The sequence below is a fragment of the Pseudopipra pipra genome, chromosome 1, assembly GCF_036250125.1.
Source record: "Pseudopipra pipra isolate bDixPip1 chromosome 1, bDixPip1.hap1, whole genome shotgun sequence".
Taxonomy (NCBI): domain Eukaryota; kingdom Metazoa; phylum Chordata; class Aves; order Passeriformes; family Pipridae; genus Pseudopipra; species Pseudopipra pipra.
In genome coordinates, this window is record NC_087549.1 from 8,097,010 (window position 1) to 8,116,737 (window position 19,728).

At 38.9% G+C, this 19,728-nt stretch overlaps 1 protein-coding gene across 1 annotated transcript in view; it reads right to left on the reverse strand.

Moving 5' to 3' along the window:
• The window catches only part of TG (thyroglobulin), a 151,678-nt gene that overhangs the window by 77,796 nt on the left and 54,154 nt on the right, over nt 1-19,728 (reverse strand). The window contains exons 31-38 of the mRNA XM_064644475.1: nt 18,640-18,816; nt 17,548-17,659; nt 16,923-17,002; nt 14,935-15,078; nt 12,525-12,590; nt 3,566-3,700; nt 2,353-2,517; nt 1,036-1,258 (exon numbers count right to left, since the gene is read on the reverse strand). Coding sequence (XP_064500545.1) covers nt 1,036-1,258; nt 2,353-2,517; nt 3,566-3,700; nt 12,525-12,590; nt 14,935-15,078; nt 16,923-17,002; nt 17,548-17,659; nt 18,640-18,816 — 1,102 coding nt within the window. The remainder of the gene's footprint in view (nt 1-1,035; nt 1,259-2,352; nt 2,518-3,565; nt 3,701-12,524; nt 12,591-14,934; nt 15,079-16,922; nt 17,003-17,547; nt 17,660-18,639; nt 18,817-19,728) is intronic.

Sequence of the window (19,728 nt, forward strand, 5' to 3'; positions counted from 1 at the left end):
TTCTATCATTATTTTTTTCCTTGCAGCTATTCATGTCTGCCGTGAAACAGTCAGCAGGGATGCACTGTGAGAAAGGCCCTATAAGAAACACTCCACTTTCAAAGCTTATAGCTGGTTTCTTGTTGTTGCTGCATTTTTATTTGCTTTGAGGTTTTCGTAATCCACTGTCCTGACATGTTCCACAGCACTGGTATTCTAAGCAGTGTCACCCAAAACCTCTTTTCTTTAGGAAACAGACACTCACAATTTGTCATTTTGTTTCCCCAATGCAACAAAATTAAGACTCCTATTGTAAGACTAAATTAAACACAAATATGCACACAAAGGTGATGTCTGTAGAGTGCCTCTAACCTAAACTCACCAAACAGAGATGCCTGTAGAGCTCTGGAGAGCAGGGACAGCCAACTAGAAACACTAGATAGAGGCACTTAGGAGAAATTTAGCCCATCTGTTAAAACAGTTCCTAGCACTCTTTCCATCTTAAGGCATTACCTAAATGTTTATAACTTCTGTATTTCTGTCCAAGCCATTTAGCAAGTATTTGCCTTTTAATTGTTCTTGGACAGAAAAGATTTTCTGGGTCCTTCAGCCTGATCTCCTGGACACAACTAGGCAGAGAATTTCTATATGAGGCCCACAGCTTCTGGTTACATCAGTGTTTAAATACCCCTGTTTGACTAAATGTCTACAAATTTATGGCTCAGCAGGAGCAAAATATATTTGTATAAATATCATAAATACCTGTATAAATTCCATTCAGAACGAAAATGGACAGAAAGCAAACAGTTTTGGGGAGTTACCTATAGATTCAAGGCAATGTACTGGAATTTGCCTTTTTTCTTAAGGGGCTTGCATGCTTTAACATATAGATGGACAAAATATTCTTTTTGCTAATCAAAGCCCCAAAGTTGTACCTGTCTGTACTCTATAGCTTGCTTTGTAAGAAAGGACATGAGTATTGTGGTCATCACTCCAGCTGCTTTCATACACCTGGACCGACAAGCGCTTCTGTAGATGGTGACAGGGGTTTCTTACCGAGCCACCGTGGCATTCCAGGTTTCCACCCAAGCAGAGGGCTCTGGAGGATTGAAGCGCCTCTCTGCAAGGGGAGGGGCAGCATATGGGACCCCCAGGAACTGGCTGATATTTCTCCATTCTGAGCCAATGCGGATCACCTGGGATTTGCCCACCAGATTTCCATGGGACGGGATGTACACAGATGGGGTCAAATCCAATTCAGAAATGGGCAGGAATAAATCTGTCACAGAGGGAACAGAGGAAAAATAATTTGCTTTTTCAAGTTATTACCATTTCAGAAATGAAAATCAGCCCTATTTCCCTTAGTTTTAAACTGTTATGTGCCCCATTTCCTTCTTTAAATGAAACAGATAAATTTGTGTTATTGTCTCATTATAAAATAATTCATTAAAACAGAGCTATTTCTTTCCTAAAACAATGCATTTGATAGGCAGAAACCAAATTCCTAACCATGGAACTAAAACCCAAACTGTACAGAACAAACGCACAAGTCTAGCTTTTTTTGTCTCTGTCTCTGATTTTGCTGCACTTGACAATGACAAACCCCTTTTCTCTCATTGAGTTTGAACTTGGAAGGTTCTCATTGACTTCTTGACTCTTCACAGAATTTCAGTGAAACAAAAATGAAAATTTTCTTCCCTTCCCCTTTATTTTTACCTGGGTTCTAATTACTTCTAATAAATGAAATAATCAGTATTACATGAAAAGAAAACAGTATCTATAGAAATCAAGGGGAATAAAACCAATGAAACTTCTAGTTTCAAATAAGTACTTAAACATATAATAGAATTTTTACCTGTCTACACTGTCTACACAATTTCTTTTTCTCTCTAAAATCATTTTCACTTCTTTAAAATATTAGTTCATCCTGGTTTGGGAAAAGAGGTGTCTGTTTGGGGTGGGCTTTTTTGTTTTCTCCAGAGATGGTCCTTAACACTTTAAATTGACAGTGGGCTTTCAACACACTGTGTGTAATTCTCAGAGTTTAAAAGGAAGGGCATATCATTTTCTGCAGATGAAAAGGATCTGGACTTTCACTACTGTTCTTGTTTGGTTTTACTGTTCTGCACTTTCTAAAGCACCTTTCATAAACTAGACTTCCTTTATTATACCTGCTTCAGCACTAGAGGGTAACATCATGATTTCATGCATTTTTACAAAAAGTGCTAGGCTGTAACTCCACTGAAACAGCAACGGACAAGTGTCTAGGAGACATCTATATCACTTCATGTCTAGTGAGGATTTCCTCACCCCTCCATTCACAAGAACTGTGCACAGCTGAGGTCCTCCCCCACAGCCTTAACCTGTTCTTACCCTGTCTCCTGTAGATATAGGCAGCAGGTTCTTTGAGTAAAACCCGGCAGCTGTGTCCTTGCAGGCCGTGTGTGCAGATTTGTGTATCAGGGTAGAAAACGCATCTTATTGCTGAAGGCTGGATTTCTAGTGTAACCACTGTACATGACTGGTTCTTTGAACAAGCTATGAGGTGAAACATGAAGAAAAAGAGCAGGTAAAAATGTATCCTCACAGCAGTTTATATGACATTGTTACACTATGCTTAAAAGAAAGGGTTTAGAACAGGTGAAGCAACAAGATATAAAGTAGCTCTAAAGTAGAATAATGGGATACAAAAGTCCTCAAATTCCCAGAAAATTCTCCAAAATAGCCAAAGGACTAGAAGGTTACATTGGCTTTAAAATGGAATAATACAGCAAGAGAAATATTATCACAGATTTTAGAAGGAGAAAAGCATTATCTAATAAAGTACTAATAACCTCATCTGAATTCAAACAGTCCCCAGGGAGCCCCAGAGAAAGGTTTAATTCTCAGTCTGTACTCAGAGGTGGGTATCCAACACTTTGCCTCTAGAAATAATCCTTCGAACAGTTACAGGAAAAGGAAAAAAACCCAGTAAGTTAGACTGCTCACCCTCACAAGGTGAGGACCATCTACTGCAAAAAGTGGGACTATTATCATCTTCAGCAGTAGGTGGGAACTTTTCCTTATTTCTACTGCCCTACAGCATTGAGGATTTCCCAGTCATGTGGAGTAGGACTCTTTCCTGTCTAGTCAAGCTGTTGATTAAAGCAGTTCCCTTTGCTTCATCGCAGCTCTCAGTTAACCACCCTCACACACCACCACTATAGGTTACTTTAGGTAGTGGTGGGTGGGTCTCTCACCTGTCTCAGTCGATGAGCTTCCCTTAACTGTCCTTTAGAAAAATATGACATCATCACTTTCGTTATTTGCTACAATATGCTCCAGGTTGTACAATGCCTGGAGAAGTAAGAGATGTCTGTGCCCAAGAAGTGTCAAAATTACACAATCACTGTATGGCTTTTTATGTCTATTGTATATTTCACCTGCTAAACTATTTCAGGTCCCTTCTCTTAGATTCAAAAACACTCGAGTAGTATTTAAAAATAAATAAAATCAGTGTATCTATGTCAGAAGTGGGGGAGCTGTTCTTGGTTTTCAGGCTCACAGATCAGTATTTTCTGCAAAGCTATGAATGACCATTTCTTACCAGACAGGCAAAAGTCTCTGGCAGTGGAGAAGTCATTGGATATGTCTCTACTAACTTGCACAACTTCAAAGTTTGAGATGGATGAATCCACAAGAACAGAGGACATATTTAAGGGTTGCCATACATCCAAAAGCTCTGCTAAATGAAATGTAAAAAAAAACATAACTAGAAGAATCAGTAAAAACTTCAGAGGAAACTAACATACAATTAAAAGCATAGGGGAGTTCCCCAATAAACAACTTTCATCTTCCTTTGCATCCACTGGGAATAAATGAAATATAAAGGTTTACAAAGTTAAGAAAAAGATAAATGTGAAGTAGCTCCATCCAGGTTTGCATGTAATTCCAACTGATTTCAATAAAAGGAACAGGGTTAAATACATTAAAGGGCATGAGTAATAATGCTTGCACACAAGTTGCTGAGCAGGTACAGCCAGTAAATCCTTGGAAAGTAAATGGACGTTAATTTGATCACTTTAATTTGATTTGGTGGACAGAATTACGTTAAATTCTATAAACTGTTTTAATGTCATGTAATTGCTACATGATTTAGATTTCATTCTATTTCATATGTATATATATAGAAACATACATGTGTAAATATAATCATGTGCATCACATATATACATGCATATCACAAATATACATTTTACATGCATGTACATGTGTGAGCCTCTACATACACATAGGTACTGTCTCTAGTGTTCCTCAAGAATTGTTCTTCTCTTTCACAGTATATTTTTAAAAAATGCCACAAACATTCCTTTCTCATACACAAACAGATAAAAATATCCGCAGACTCTCAATTTTGCACACAGAAGACAAAAAAAGAAGGCTTGAAAAACAATGGGCCTTTAATTATTTTAGTTCCTTTCAACAGTTCAATTTGTTTCAAAAGCAGAAGACTCCACTGTGGCCACCGAGTTCTAAACAGTAGGTTGGCATTATCCTCTCCATGTAATTGTAGGGTGAGGACAGAGCTGAGTTAGCTCTTCCTTTGCTATTCCTGGTGAGCGGGTCTTGCCCTGTTGCTAGAGTTCATTTACCACACAAATGCAAAAGTTGTGAATGTTCATTTCATTAAACATTCCTTTTAATCTACTGAGAAATCTACTGAGATGGCCAAAGTTTCATTCCTGAAGCTGAGGCCTGGGGGTCATATTATCAACTTGGAAATCCTGGTGTTGACATACTTGTCCAGCTGATGAGAACCCAAGAACCAAAACATACCATGGACAAGGCTGGTTCCATCCTTCCTTGAGCAAATAGGCAGGGAATAGCAATGACTAAATTAGATTTTCCAATAATATTATTCCAAATAATTCATGACAGCACAGGGTAACTTGCCACAATTCAGGGCCCTACATTGATGCTAAAAGTCTTCACTTTTGCAAGGTAAATCCTTCCCTTGGAAGCGTAAACCTCCAGCACGAGTTATCTCCCAGAGGACAAGCTGAAAAAACCTGACGTGCTACCGCCATTGCCAAGGCTAATGCCTTAGTGCTGGTTCCTTTGTCATCACCCTTGTTGAAAAAAACCTCTGATGCAGCGATGAACTGATCTACTCTACTCCATATAACCTCTCAGACAGCCCTGCCCCAGTTCAGGCTTTTGAACTAGAGGCAAGAAAGAAGGACTGGGTCCCATGGGTCCTTTACAGCCACTTCGAAATCATTCCATTCCTGTTATATTTGGGAGCAACTCCTCTGAGAGAGGCGCTGAAAGTCTCCAGCTAAGTAGACGTGAAGGTTAATTCAGTGCTGCACCGTTGTATGTAAAAACCACAAGCTTACTTGATGTCACAGAGTACCAAAGTCATCACTAGCAGTCTGTTCAGAGGGAGCCTGAACTAGTCAGGGAGCAGTGACCCCGCAGTCACAGCTTGACTTGTGCAACAGACCACCGCACTGAATATTTTCTTCCCCTTAAGTACAGACTATTCAGTCATTTTAGAGGAACAGAGTGATTTTAGTCATGTGGAAATAAATATTTTTCATATTCTCAATGATTTCCCTTTTTGAAAGCATTTAATATGAGCTGTCGTATGACCCATGTCAGAAAATTTCAGCCTCTCCATCTAATGTGCCAGTTGGTGACATTTATTTAGAAAGATATGTAAAAATAGAAATCAACTCTGTAAGTAATGGAGAAGTAAGCATTACACCCTTTCCAGAGATTGTCTGCCTGCACTACTAGACCCTCCAGGTCTTTCTTTTCCAGACTAAGTTTTACAGGTTTTGTGTTTTTTTTTCTGAAAACATGAACGAGAAAAGATTTCTTTTATCAATATGACTCAAACTTTGTTTTTCCATAAGAGCAATGTTGCCATCCTGTGCTGTGTACAGTACTAGTAACTGAGGTCATACTACTGGAACAAGCAATCTCTCTAGGTTCAGACACAAAGCTTCAAATTACCAGCTGTGGTTCTTTCAAAAGAGAGCTTTGTCTGGATTCCACTGTAAGGCAAAAAGTCTGGGTGTATCAGTGGTTTCAGAAGGTATTTCCCCAGACAGACTCTCTTCCCATAGCTTCCCCGACTCACCGAGTGACCTCAGGCAAGTCTCATCATCACATTTCTCCATTTCCCACACACCAAAACAAATCTACAAAAGCAAAATAAATTTCTTGGATTTACACCTCTGACACTTAAATTTGGCCTCCTATTCTGACTTCACAAGATAAACTTCCTACTTCTACATGAAAAGATACTTATTTCATCTCTTTATGTGTCATTGGTCAAGTCAGTAACATACATTTTATATGCATATGAGACACAATGGGCACTTTGTAGCCCATGTTAGGCACAGAAGAGTGACCACTCACAATGGAAACATCCATATATCATACATTCACACCTAAACTGCTTATTCATTGCCCTAAATCTCACAGAGGTGACCCTTGAAAAATCTCACATGGAGTTGTTCTTTAGGTTGGGTTCGAGTACGGAGTGGGTTTTTTTTCATTTTCAGTCCTGGATGAAATATTCATAACCTCAGATCAGATTTATATGCTGAGACTTCCAGTGTTTTTCTTTTCCCTTCCTCTGCCCAGCTGATTCCAGATGCAGAGAGATGCAGAAACACTAATGCTTACTTTAATAACAGAGCAAAACTCTTTAACCCAGAGACGTGCATGGCACCACTGTGGACACTGCCAGCCAGCAGTGAGCTGCAAAAGAGATTTTGGCTATTATTTGCTTCCTTCTTCCCTTCTCCTCGCAGTAGATCCAGCAATGCCCATAGATCCCCACTTTCCATGGCTGATCTAAACTTGACTTGTCTAGAAACTGCTCTCATGAGGCACAGAGCTACAACCTGGCACTGTGTACTGGAAATGCACAGTGCACCTGATGGGCTGGAAGACATTTCTGCTTTATATATAGGTTAAGCTCTGACCTTCCAAACCACATTTTGGCAAATGCTTTGATTGGATAATTACAGCCCTCTGAATCCATCCAGCCCTGTAACTTTTACTGTAAAATTATAGATGTCCCATACAGAGAGCCTCTCTCTTCCAGATGTTCTTGTTTGGGTAGGCAAGGTTTAAGACTGGATTTGCAAAAGGACTCACGCTGGTCTTACTCTGTTCCCACTCCATTTATAAGATCAGAAGACTGGAAAAGATTTCCTGGGGACACAGAGTTCAGCCTCCCACTTTCACAGGCAATGAAATTATAAACCCTTTGTAATAAAGTCAACAAAAGTTTCATCACTGACTTCAGTGAAAAAAAAGAGGCATCAGTTCTGAGTGTGCTGGAAAATTTAACATTTTATATAAGGAAACAGATACAGAAATACAATAAAATAACAAGTTAAATTTAAAAGAAAGCTCATGAAGTTGAGGAGGTTAATATGAGCTTAAGAAGGCACATAAATCAGATCTCTGTGTTCAGTATGCCTGATTTATTTTTGAAAGACAAGTTCTGATCTTAGTTCTGAGATTTGTGAGCCATATTCAATAGCCCTGACTCAAGCCCAAAACACGCTTACAGACCGAACTCAGTGTTTTATATTCCCAGTATTCAGAGTTTACTCTCAACAAAGACTGCTAACCTGTCTATATACCAACAATCTCTAAAACCAGCAAATCATCAAAAGAGCGGACCTGTAGAAAATATGTCCTTCCTAAAATATAACTGCTTCTCTTTTTTGTCCATCTACTGAGATTTGTATAACTCAAAATGAGTAGTTCTCTTTAAACTGCTGCATAATAACTGTAATCACACCTGAGACAAACAGGTCCCAAAACTAACAACTGTGTTATTTATGGTCTTTAGCAGTGAGCAATCTTGCTATGTTACTGTTAAATGCAAGCTTTTTGCCTATTTTAGGGCTGCCAGTTACAATAAGTGATATAGTAGTGGGATATTAAAACTGTACTATATATTTATCCAGGTTTAAAGCAAGCCGTTTTAAAAAGGTTGAAATTCTCATATTTACAGACAGAATAAAAATCAAACTTAAGACCAAAGATAGAGCAATTCCACACCAGAGGTCCGATTTGCTGTGTGGGAGCACAGTAGATCAGTTCCCAAAGATGGATAAAAAAAGGCTGTCTTTGTATCAAAGCAAAAATCTCTCTGAAAAATACTTGGCATTGTGGGAAAACAGGAAGACAAATGATACTATTAATCACCAAAGTCAGCTACATCAGCGTTTGTACTATCAGCATCTCATCTCTGTTGAGAATAGAAATACCCCACATGCTGACATAGCCCCATGGGAAATTTATTCCCATGTTGGAATATCCCATAGCCACTGCTCAGTCCTGCCTCAAGGGAATGGCTATAAATCACTAGGGGATCACTGGAGGCAGAAACAGGAAGGGTCTAACAGATCATTACATCCATATGCCTCAGTGGTTTCTTAATTAATTACTTGATTTGCATGGAATGGGAACAGAGCCCATATGATCTGTATACAATCCACAGTCCCATGCAGAAACCACCATTTAAGGGCCACTATCTTCTTGCAGTTGCCAAATCTAAGATAGACATATCCCAGTTAGAATTGAAGACAAAAATGTTCAGTAAATTTTGGATAATTACTGTATACAATTCATAAATCTCATAACAAAGTCAAAGTCATACATTGGAGTCATTGCTCCCACATGCACAGGAGTATTTTCAGTCTCTCCAGTCTGCTTTAAGCACAAGTGTTCCTTCTAAAAATCCAGGTAACATGTTCCATAGATTGTTTTGCTTCTTTCAGGCTTAATTGTAAAGAAATAAAGACTTCCACAGCTCAAACCCCTGTGCATAAACTGTTTGAAAAACAGCATTACATACTGTAAAATTACAATACGTAATATATAACAAAAAAAAACCCCTTTTCTTATCTCTCCTAGCTTACAGCTGGCTGCAGAAAGTTCCATCTCAAACCTAATTCTGAGACCTGGCTGTTTCCTCTTTTACATAACATTCCCCCATGTTCACACAACTCAGTGGAGTTGTTATTTAAATACCAGCGTAGGTAAACCAAAACTGCAGGATGACATATGAGCATCTTCAGCAAGGACAGTCTTAAAATAACAGCTGTCCTCCCACCATTAAAGGTCACAGATCATACCTGAAACTCACCACAGATGGTTCCATACTCAGTGTCATTACAGCACATTTTCTTCAGGGGAAAAAATGCTCCAAATGTAACATGTTGGACTTTCCCAGTCTGTCCAGACTATCGATTTTTCAAGCATTATTTCTTAGATCACAGAAACTATATGGAAATCATAATATCCCAGCAGGAGTATGCTCTGCTCCATGCAATGGAGGTATGGAAGTAAATTAAAGTATACATTCAGTTAAAAATGAAAACCACACATTCAGTTAAACACACTATAGCCTGGTGATGAAGATGACTTGGAGAGTTTAACCTTCTAGCAGAAAGGATTTTGCAAGAATACAAATAGGCAAAATTTGTTGAAGCAACAACAAAACAACAAGAATTCAGGTAAAAGTGTGCAGTTCACCTCCCTCCTGCTAGAGAGTAGTGACCTGCAGGCACTACAGAGCACTTAATTCCTGGTTTTCATAGGCTAATGGGGTATCTAATGAGTGTTAGAAACACACAGCAGTGCTGCTTGTAGGGGGAGTAATCTGGGAAAAGCCCACTGGAGCCTCAGGCTTTTGAAAGGAACCAGAGGGCTGCAATGGGTTGCTGGATGAACAGTCTGACACAAGGCAAAGAACAGGAAGAACCTCAAGCCTCCCCTCATGCTCTGTCTCTCCTGAGGTTATAGCCTCACACAGAGAAGGGACTTTTTTTGCAGCTCCCTGGTGGCTGCAGGCTGCTCTATGACAAGGTATGAAAAGAAGTCGCTCTTGAAAATTATTTTTGTCATTGCAGATTCAAAAGTCTGGAGATTTTATGACTATTACTTCTGGTGAACGTCTTTAAAAGCCCACAACAGGGAACAGAAGGAAAACAAATACCTCCCCAATCAGCAGAGCCTTTCAAAGGTGTTTGAGAGTGACCTCAGAATTGCATTAACCAGCTCCCTCTGCACTCATGGGTTTGTATGTCCAGATTGTTCCCTGACCTGATCCTCCTCCACTGAGGATAAATCTTCCTTGCTGCAGTTTTCCCCCCAGTCTGTAGGGCCCGAAGGTTGGACTTGCCAGTAAAGACTGAGGTGAAGAAGGCACTTTGTCCTTTTCCCTATCCTTTGGAATCAGGTCTCCTGCCCCATTCATCAGCAGACCCATATTTTCCCTACTCTTCCTTTTGCTACTACGCACATACTTGTAGAAAACCTTCTTGTTGAGATTTTCTGTTGGTTTATGGTCCTACAACACCTTTACCCTCTCTATTGAGAAGAGCACTTAGTAAAACAGGAAAGCATCTACTTCCCACAAGACTGAAAATAAGTCTACTCATATGGCTTTCTTCACAATATGTTGGGGCTGCAAACACCACAGATATTGAATGGAGCAGCATCCTGACTGCAAATGGGAGGAAGCAAATTGCTAGGCAGTGTCCTGAGCATTGCAAAGTGGCAAACTAGGAAAGGAGGCAGTCAAGTGCATTAACTGTCCAATGAAATGTAGGCCTTGATGGTGCTCTAGTTAACTCAGCCTCTAGACTGAACATAACATCAGCTTCACTATTCCACCGAGCCTTCTGGCAAAGCATACAAATCTAAGTATCTTTCTGATCTTTGGATGGAAAAAATTATATTTTTATATGTATATATATGTGCTTACATGTACACACACAGATATATATATATACACAGTAGTGCCCTTTAAATAGTGACATTTTCTCACACTCACCATCTGGTTACCACAGAGGAGTCACAGTAATTTTTTTTTCCCATGTACAAGCATTACAACAACGTACAAAATTCACTCACTTTTCTGTTATGCCCAACTCTAAAACAGTTAGTCTTCTATAGCATATATTAATATAACATACATAATCGCCAAGAGTTTGGAAACAATGTTTTTGAAATTTATTCAAAACCTCTGACAACAGAGCACAGTCTGACCTAAGCAGCCAGGCTGGTACTTTTACTATTGAAATGAGGCAGAATAAAAGAAGGACAGATGATGCCCAGTTGCATTTTGAATGTGTTGCTGCACCCACTGGTGTCAGATGCAAAGTCTACAGGATACTGGTGCTAATTTGACTTCCAGACCAGTTGTGCTCTTTATAATTCAGTGACATGTCCTGACCACTGTCAGCCCTCAGGACCAAGTTCTAATCCAGAATCCTGCACCCTTGTGGGAGGCTCTGCCTGCTTGGGTTGCTTAACCAGACCTTTGCAAACTAGAGACATCCCTAGTTGCTCTGCATTTGAAAAGATGACCTGGAAGTGGGTGTGACAGATCAGGGCTGTTACTAAGGGCAAAATGACTCACTTCCTGGGCAGCTTTTAGAGTAGAAAGTAAATGACAGCAGACCTAATTTCCTTAAGTGCTGCTTAAGTTACTGTTTTCCTAGACTTAAGCAAGCAAGAAAAACAGAAACATGACAAAATTACTACTAAGCTTCACTCTGGGAGGAAGAAAGTTTTAGTGACATGGTTTTCCACATCCCATGGGAAAAACAGTTTGCAAAGGAGCTGAATTGCCCAACCTACACATTACCCCACCAGCTCTTCAAAGCATTTCACACAAAAATTATTTCTGCTTACTCATGAAGATACGAGTTTTCCTTCTATTACATTAAACTGATAATTAAAAAGCACAAATTCTACTAATAAATACAAAGACTGTGAACTTGATCATGACTAGTGGCCATGGATATGATGATAAAATAGATGATAATAAATTCTGAACTCCATATTGCAAATATCAACCATCCCCTGTAAACCCAGTTGCATAGAGTTTAAGGAGAGACAGATATAAACAGATTAAATATTTGTTCAGATCAAACAGAAAATCAAAGGCAGAGATGGACAAGAGTTCTCAATTTCAGTTTAACTAGAGGGTTAAATTGAGTTTTCTAATGACAAGTTAACCGGCTTCCATTCCATTTCACACGGCATTTAGCAGCTATGCTGTGTACTTCTGGAAAGGACACATCAGGGAAACCTGTAGCTGTTGAAAATTTGCATATATTTTTAGGGGACAATAGACACAAAGCCCTGAAAGACAGTAGTAAAGTTTCGTTTATTAAGAGGATCCACCCACTTTTAAAATAACACGTGAGCACCATAAGATTCATCATACTCGTTGAAAGTGATGTGACATCCACACTCACAAATAAATGTCTTTATCAATCCTGCCAAACATTTTGCTTCAGTGACCTCATGTGGCAGTGAGTGTGAGATATTAGGTCAGCATTGGAGATATGACAATTCTTCCATTTAAACGATACATAATTAATAAAAATAAGTCATCACCTAAATGAGTAACCTCATGGGGAACACAAATATTTCATAATAGTGTGATCTTTTAGCAATGCATACAAAATAGAGGATGTTTCCTGGTTTTTTCCTCAATACATAAATGCACTTACCACTTTCTGGCCTGAGAGGCAAACTAACAGGTGGACAGAGGTCAGGCATGGTGCTCTTCAAGTCAGCTAAAAGCAGAAAAAAATAACACATTTGAAAACAATTATACTTGAAGGTTTAGAATGGAATCAATATCTCAATATTTCCAGCATTACTTCTGGGATCTGGATGTTGCATCTTCTCACCACAAATACCAAGAGTAAGGATGTGAGGCTGCTTTGCTATCTAACCCTTTTGAGCTCATACATGAAGCCAGACTTCCCTAAATTTCCATCTTTATAAACATTCTTCCAAACACTTTTTGGGGCACAGTTATGAACAATTCATTTCAGTAGCTCTGCGTTTTTTTCCACACACCTCTCTGCATTTGGGCTTCGGCATCACAAGAGACGTGAGTTTTTCTCTGTTCCCAGCAAACGGGAATTTCTCAAAATAGGAATTAGAAACAAGGCAGTTTCCAGCACAGCACTTTCTAAATTAAAATTCAAGCAAGAATTCATTTCCATACACAAGACTTCTCATTTGCTAATATTTCCCATAAATAATTTGCAATCACAAAAAACACACATCAACTTAACATAACACATTATGAAATGCAGAGGCACAAGTACCTTCCTACAAGACTGTGGACTAAAGCAAAAGACCCCGTTTCATGCTAATGTCCCCACTGCCTATAGTAAATCACTCCTTCAGATTTCACTCATTTTTCTTTTTTAGCCTCAGAGCCTTTTTGTTCCTTTTCCTGGTTCCCAGACCTTAGCACAGCAGCACAACTGATACAAATTTTTGTCTGTAAATATCTCCATTTGCATAAACATCTGTGCCTTGCTGTGTGTTACAGTGCCTTGGTGTGTCTTACCGTGGAAACACATCTGAAGCTCCCTCACTACATTAGGAAACACCACTGTCTCTCCTGACACTCCCTGCTTTGCATAAACCCATGGCTCTGCTTTGTCATCCCTCTGTCCACCCAGTGAGAAACATCCTTTATTTTTAGTTGGTTCTTTGCTGACAAGAGGAAAAACAATTCTAAAAACTAGAAGTGTATCTACCCCTCTTCTGTCTGCTCTTCACCTTTCTACCATTCTTCACTGTTACCCCTGATTCTCTCTTAACTCCCCCTGCCACCAGGATCCTGCCACTGCCTGCTTTATCAGGGCTGTTGTTCCCTTTCTCTCAGTGCTAGATCCTCAGCCCATCCCTGCCTAGCTTCTGTAGTGCTTCCCAACCCCATGCTGTCTCTTAACAAGGACTGCCCCACTAGAGGAGGACATGGATGTTCCAGTGGGCATAGAGCCAGCACAGGACTTGAAAAGCTCAGGATCAAGTTCATATTTCAAACACAGAGTGTGAATGAAGGTTTTCTCTATCAACACTGTAAAATGCAGCATACTTCCATGATATCTGATCTATCTCTACACAGCTTTAGCTGGATCATCTTTCTATCACATTCCCTGGACAATATATATCCAGACTTTGTGCCTCCCCTCTCCTCTCAGCTATCGGCCCTTCTCTACTCTGCAAGAACTAAGGGAGTATAAAGCAGGAAAAAGTACTCTTTATTCAATTTTTTCCCTGATTCTGTCAACATCACCAGACCTGCCCCCATGGGGCCTCTCTGCTCTGGAGTTCAACAAGGCTGTGCCTATGTGACTAAGTAAAAGGCTGTCCTCCCATAAAGTGGGACACAGTCAGGCAGGCAATTATCTTCCTTATTGTTTCAATTATGTGAAATTAAAGCTTAACAAAGTAGAACTAGATCTGCCCAAAAGAAGTGTGACAAATGAGAAATCCATTTAAAGTTTTTAATGAAGTAATGGAACTTTTGTTTTGCTACGGAAAATAAAATCCACTTTGACAAAGAGTGGTTTTGATTCCTCCTGAGGAAATAACCCAACATCTCATAACTGCTCTTCTGCTTAAACATGTGATAGCTTCTTACTGCTTGAAAAATACAGTGCTACCTTGGAATCTGGTCTTGGCCTTTTCTTTACCAAAACAGTCAAAAGTAAATTTTAAATTCTGTAGCAAAACCAAATCTTTTGAGGTTATGTATCCACACAGATGGTAAAATCATAAGCCCAGCAGTGAGTGAGAAACAAAGAATGATTTATTGATGAGGACTGTGCAGTGGGGCAAAATATATTTGAATTCCAACATCGGCCACAAGTCTCCCATACAATCCAAGAAATTAAATTATATTTCTTTGAGATATTACTATTCTTTTTCTATTAAAATGGAGACTAAATTGTGCTTTTCTTTTCCTTGCACACGCTTGTCTGCCTTGTCTATTTGTAATCCTTGCAAATGGGTCCTACAGCTGGAAGCTGGAATTTGTATACAATGAAGCTGAAAAATAAACTTCAATGCGCAGAAACCAGTTAGAAAGGTCATGTGTCCTGCATCACTTACCAGGCTTCTGATACCAGCCAAATGGGTGTATTCTGACTTCAGCATCTGGTGAATTACAGTTTGAAATGCGCCAAGCACTTCTTGTTTCCTCAGCACATGTCTGGATTCCAAGGCTGTTCAGAGTCACGCACACGATCTTTCCACCTGCCAAGGAAATAAATGGTTATAGAAATCATAAGGAAAATTTTCCTCTTCTAGATAGTTGTGAGGAAAGAGAACACAGCATGGTTCCACTGTGTTAAATGAAGTTCAACTGACTTAGAAATCGAAGGCAGGAAATATCTAAAATGGGCCAAGTACCTGAAACTAGTGTTGAAAAATCCCAATGAATTCCGTGTGAAGGAAGGTGGGTACCAACATTATTAATCATTATAATCCAAGGTCACAGAGCATCTCCACCAAGCAAAGATCAGGACTCTTTGAGCAAGCAGCCCTTTCAGGTTAATGCAATCCTTGAAATTAAAAATCTGCATGTATATTGAAACATGGCCACTACTTACATCAAGATAAAAATTCTGTCTTTCAAAGACCTTGTGTAAATTTTTTTGTTGCTGAAAAAAAATGGAGGGTTTGAAACACAGCTAGCAGATTCACTGAAGATTTTAGCTCATATTAAAATCATTACTGAAAGTTCTCTTGACTATACAAGTGCCAGGACTGGATGCCTGAAACATCACAGATACTTAATACCAGATAAACTAAAGAGGTGTGAGTTTTCCATGTTTAGTGCTTTAAAATTCTTCATTTATTTTACAACTATTTAAAGAAACCTAAAGCCACATTACGTTAAGACTTCAAATTTCATATGGTCATATGGAGGTATGAAAACTGTGAACTATTTTGTATTTGCACATTACTTGCAATCTAAACTACAATGGATTAATTTTCCAAGCTACTCATTTTTTGACCAACTGAAAATTTTTTCTGCTCAACAAATTAAAAATTTGGAATTAAAAATATATATTTCTGAACTGTTTCAAATTCCAAAGCGAGTTGTAAAGCCAGCACATCCTAAATGACCTCAGGGACAGTTGATTAGCATATGACCCTTCCAAAAACAAAGTTAGACATTTTAGTGGCCTAAATCTGAATGTGGAATAAAGTACTAAAATCTATTTCATTTACTTTGATCTAGGTGGCATCCAATTCTAAACACCAGCTTTTCTTTAAAAAGAGCACTTCCTTTACAGTCAGTGGAGACAAAGAAAAGTACCTCCAGAACAGGATTCAGTCAAGTAAAGCTCTTAATGACCCTATAGTTGTGTCTGTACATCGCTCTGCTGACTAGAGAGGGAGCATAGGGTGAGAACACCCCTTAACTTTGCTATCCCAGCAGAATAAAACATTTTTGTTTGACATTTTAATGGCTTTCAAGTCAAACATACGTCAAAAGATCTGAGTTCTGCAGACTAACAGAACTCCTACTTGAGATGTCTTAAGTAGCTAAAATACTAAGGAGGAGTAGATAGGCAAGGTTTATCCACAACCAATCTTCCTCAAGCAGAAGACTAAAATCTGGGAGCACAGAAGTTCAGACATCCAAGAAAGACAAAAGGCTCAGCTGTCCCAAAGTACCCACAGACGTTATGGGCTCACATGCATTTAATTTCATTATTATTTAGGTTTATGAGCCCTTTAGGCTTTAAAAAATGAGACAACAAAAAAGGGGGAAAAAGTCACAAAATGAAGTCAAGCAATATTTTGGAAGCGAGTTTGATAAATGAGTAGTAACTGGAGTTTTATCAGTTTGGATTTCACGCTGTTGGAACTGCAGCCTCTTAAGGTCTCATGAAGTTTTCTCAATAATTTCTGAGATGTGGAGTGTGGCATTGGGCTCAGCCTTCAGAAGTGGTTATGGTAACTCGAAAAGAGAGATGCATGAGATCTGCAAGCACTTTCAAAGTGCTCTTCAGAGCAAAAGAATGGTAAAATTTGGATAATGAAGAAAGGCTGAAGTTATCTTAAAAATAAAACAAGAGGAAAAATACCTGACAGCTGGGAGTCATTAAAAAAGCCAAATCCTGTGCAACACGGGTCAGCATCACACCAACGCTCACACGCAAAAAACCTGGGAAAGGAGAACATTACTCTCAGTGCCACTGTGTCCGTGATGGAGAAAAGAGGATATTGCACGGGGGAGAGACACTGAGAACCTGCAGAGATAGCTTTCAGAAAAAGGTTGAAGAACCAGTCTGGTTCTTATTGCATCCACACTTCCATGCATTTTCCATATGTAAGTGAAATTACGTTTGGTCGTTATACATCTATCAGACTACCTCTAATAATTTAGATGATTATTTTGATATCTGCCCTAAAAAAATCAGCCCAAATTAATTTGGTATATTATTGATAAGAGATTTAACTGGCTAACTAGCAATGCAATATCAGCAGAAATAATAATTTTCATATATATAATTAGTAATTATATACATTATTATTTATAACTCAATTATACAGTTCCTTTAAATCATGTGTTTATTTTTTTTTCATTAAATACTCTTAAATGATGGTTTTGGATAAACATATTTAATCCCCCTCATCTGTATAATGGGGTCTTGGTACTCCAGGCATGGTTAAAATTCCAGGAAAAAGAAAGGAACGTTCATGTCCTACCCATCTGAAACAGCTTTTCTGCTCATGTCAGTCTTATTCCTCACTGAGATTCCTGTTACTTTCTGGAATGGCACACGTGTGTAGAAGCTCTTCACTGAACTTTGAAGAGTGACTGGAAGGAAAAAAAAAAACAACCAAAATTTGAAAAATCAGTTTAACTGCCATATACATACACTGGTCAAGTAATCACATGGTAAGGGTCAAGTTTATGTTTCTATTATGGGTTCCAGCGGATTAAAAGATAATTTGACATCATCACAGCAAAATTTTGATGGTTAAGCCTGAAGATGAACAAAAATCCAAAAAGTGAAGGCTCTAAAAGCTGAGCAAAATACATTGTCCAAGAAAGACTTCCAGCCCAGGACTTCTGTTTCTGAGATCTGCATTGATGCTACTCCTTTCACAAGGTCAAAAACTGGAATACAGTTTGGAAAACTCCAGATTGGAAAACTCCAGTGTGCTCATCCATTAGTCAACCCATGCTGCCCTTTAGGCTCCCCAAAAAGACATGGTTGAGTAGCTTAGTTCAGTGGACCTTTACATTTTTTCACAGCAAAATTACAGATTCCTGTGCAGTGATAACAGGCTTGTTTGTCCAGCTTCCTTACATAAGCCCTATGAGAAAAAACACTGAAACTCCCAAGCATTCACAGAGCAAAGGTTAAAATCCACATCTATAGCTCTGCACGTGCAAAAAAAAAGCAAAAAAAATTACACTCAGCCCTTTCATTGTTGCACTACTTAGCTACCACGGAAATTTTAATTGTAGAAAATGGGATTAGTGACATTCCAATGACATTCCCATTCCACCCTTTATAAAAAGATCGAAGAGCTGGTATACAAATTATTTGATCTACCCTTGGCCTCTCTGAATTGGGAATAGTTGCGGTGGAGAATGAAACTGGTGATTAATAACTTTCCATTCTGAACAGAAAATGAACATCCGTGCCAAGAACAGTCTGGCCTGCCCTTGCATCATCACATCCCAGGATTCATTCTTATATTTAGACTTTTTTTATCAGAATCAAGAGCCAAACACCAGCTTGTATTACTAGGGTTAGAGCAGACATAAATCCAAATACCAAAACTTGCCTATTTTACGATACAGTGTCTGTGGTTGCCGGGGTAGCACAGTTGGACAGTTCCCTGGTGTTTGATCAATGCTGCTGTCACAAATCTGTGCCTCTGGATAGAGGGTACACACAAAGTATTTGTCTGTGGTGTTTTGAAGATCTGCCATTCGGCAAAACTCATCTTCTTGGGCACAGCCTGAGAAGCAAAGTCAGAAAGAGTTACACACACAAGGGTTCCTTCCCCTCTCTGCTCCTGTTCATGTTGTCGGCACACTTAAAGCTAAACATCAGCAAACAACTAAGAGTGAGAATTTCAATATTATCCTATTAGTTGTGCAAATTAATTAGTTCAATTAATTAAAGTCCAAGAGAAAGAGGGACATATTCTGATTCTAGTGGCATTGAAGAGCAGGTGTACCTGGAGAACACAGAGAAGGAGCTACAGCAGAGCTAATAGGGAAGATAAATTCCCCAGCTGTGGCAAGTGTTACTTCAGTGTATTGGTGTCACTCTAATATTTAATTAATAAAAATTTCTTTCTTTTTAGCAAATTTGACATACAAATTGTATAATCATAAAAGAACTCTGCACTAGTTGTGGGTCTCTTACTTAATGAGTAACAATGGACAATAAAGTCTACAATGTCTTAGGAAGTTTTCACAAAAAGTCATGATCATGGCTAGACTTCGCGAACGAAGATTTGGGAAGGCTCTATCCACATTTGTTACAGGCACGCTGGTGGCTTATGAGGCCAACACGAGACAGTCACAAAAAGTATATCTTAAGTATTCATGCATCACACAAAATTATACTTAACTTTTCTGGAATCAACTGTTCAAGCCATTTGCTCGTAGCAATTTTTTCTGAAATTTACCCCAGGGTAATAATGAACCTTCAGAAAAGTACCAAAGCTGCCAAACCCATCTCTTAATTACCATGGCAATGGCTTCTGTAAACATGCATCATTTTACAATGCATAATTTTAAATAGGTATATCTCTACTGACATCTTACAGTGACGCTTGTGCACTGTTTAGTACTCTTAGTTCTGACTTCCTAGTAGAGCTAGAAACCCTTCTCCATCTATTGCATCAAAATACACTTTATCA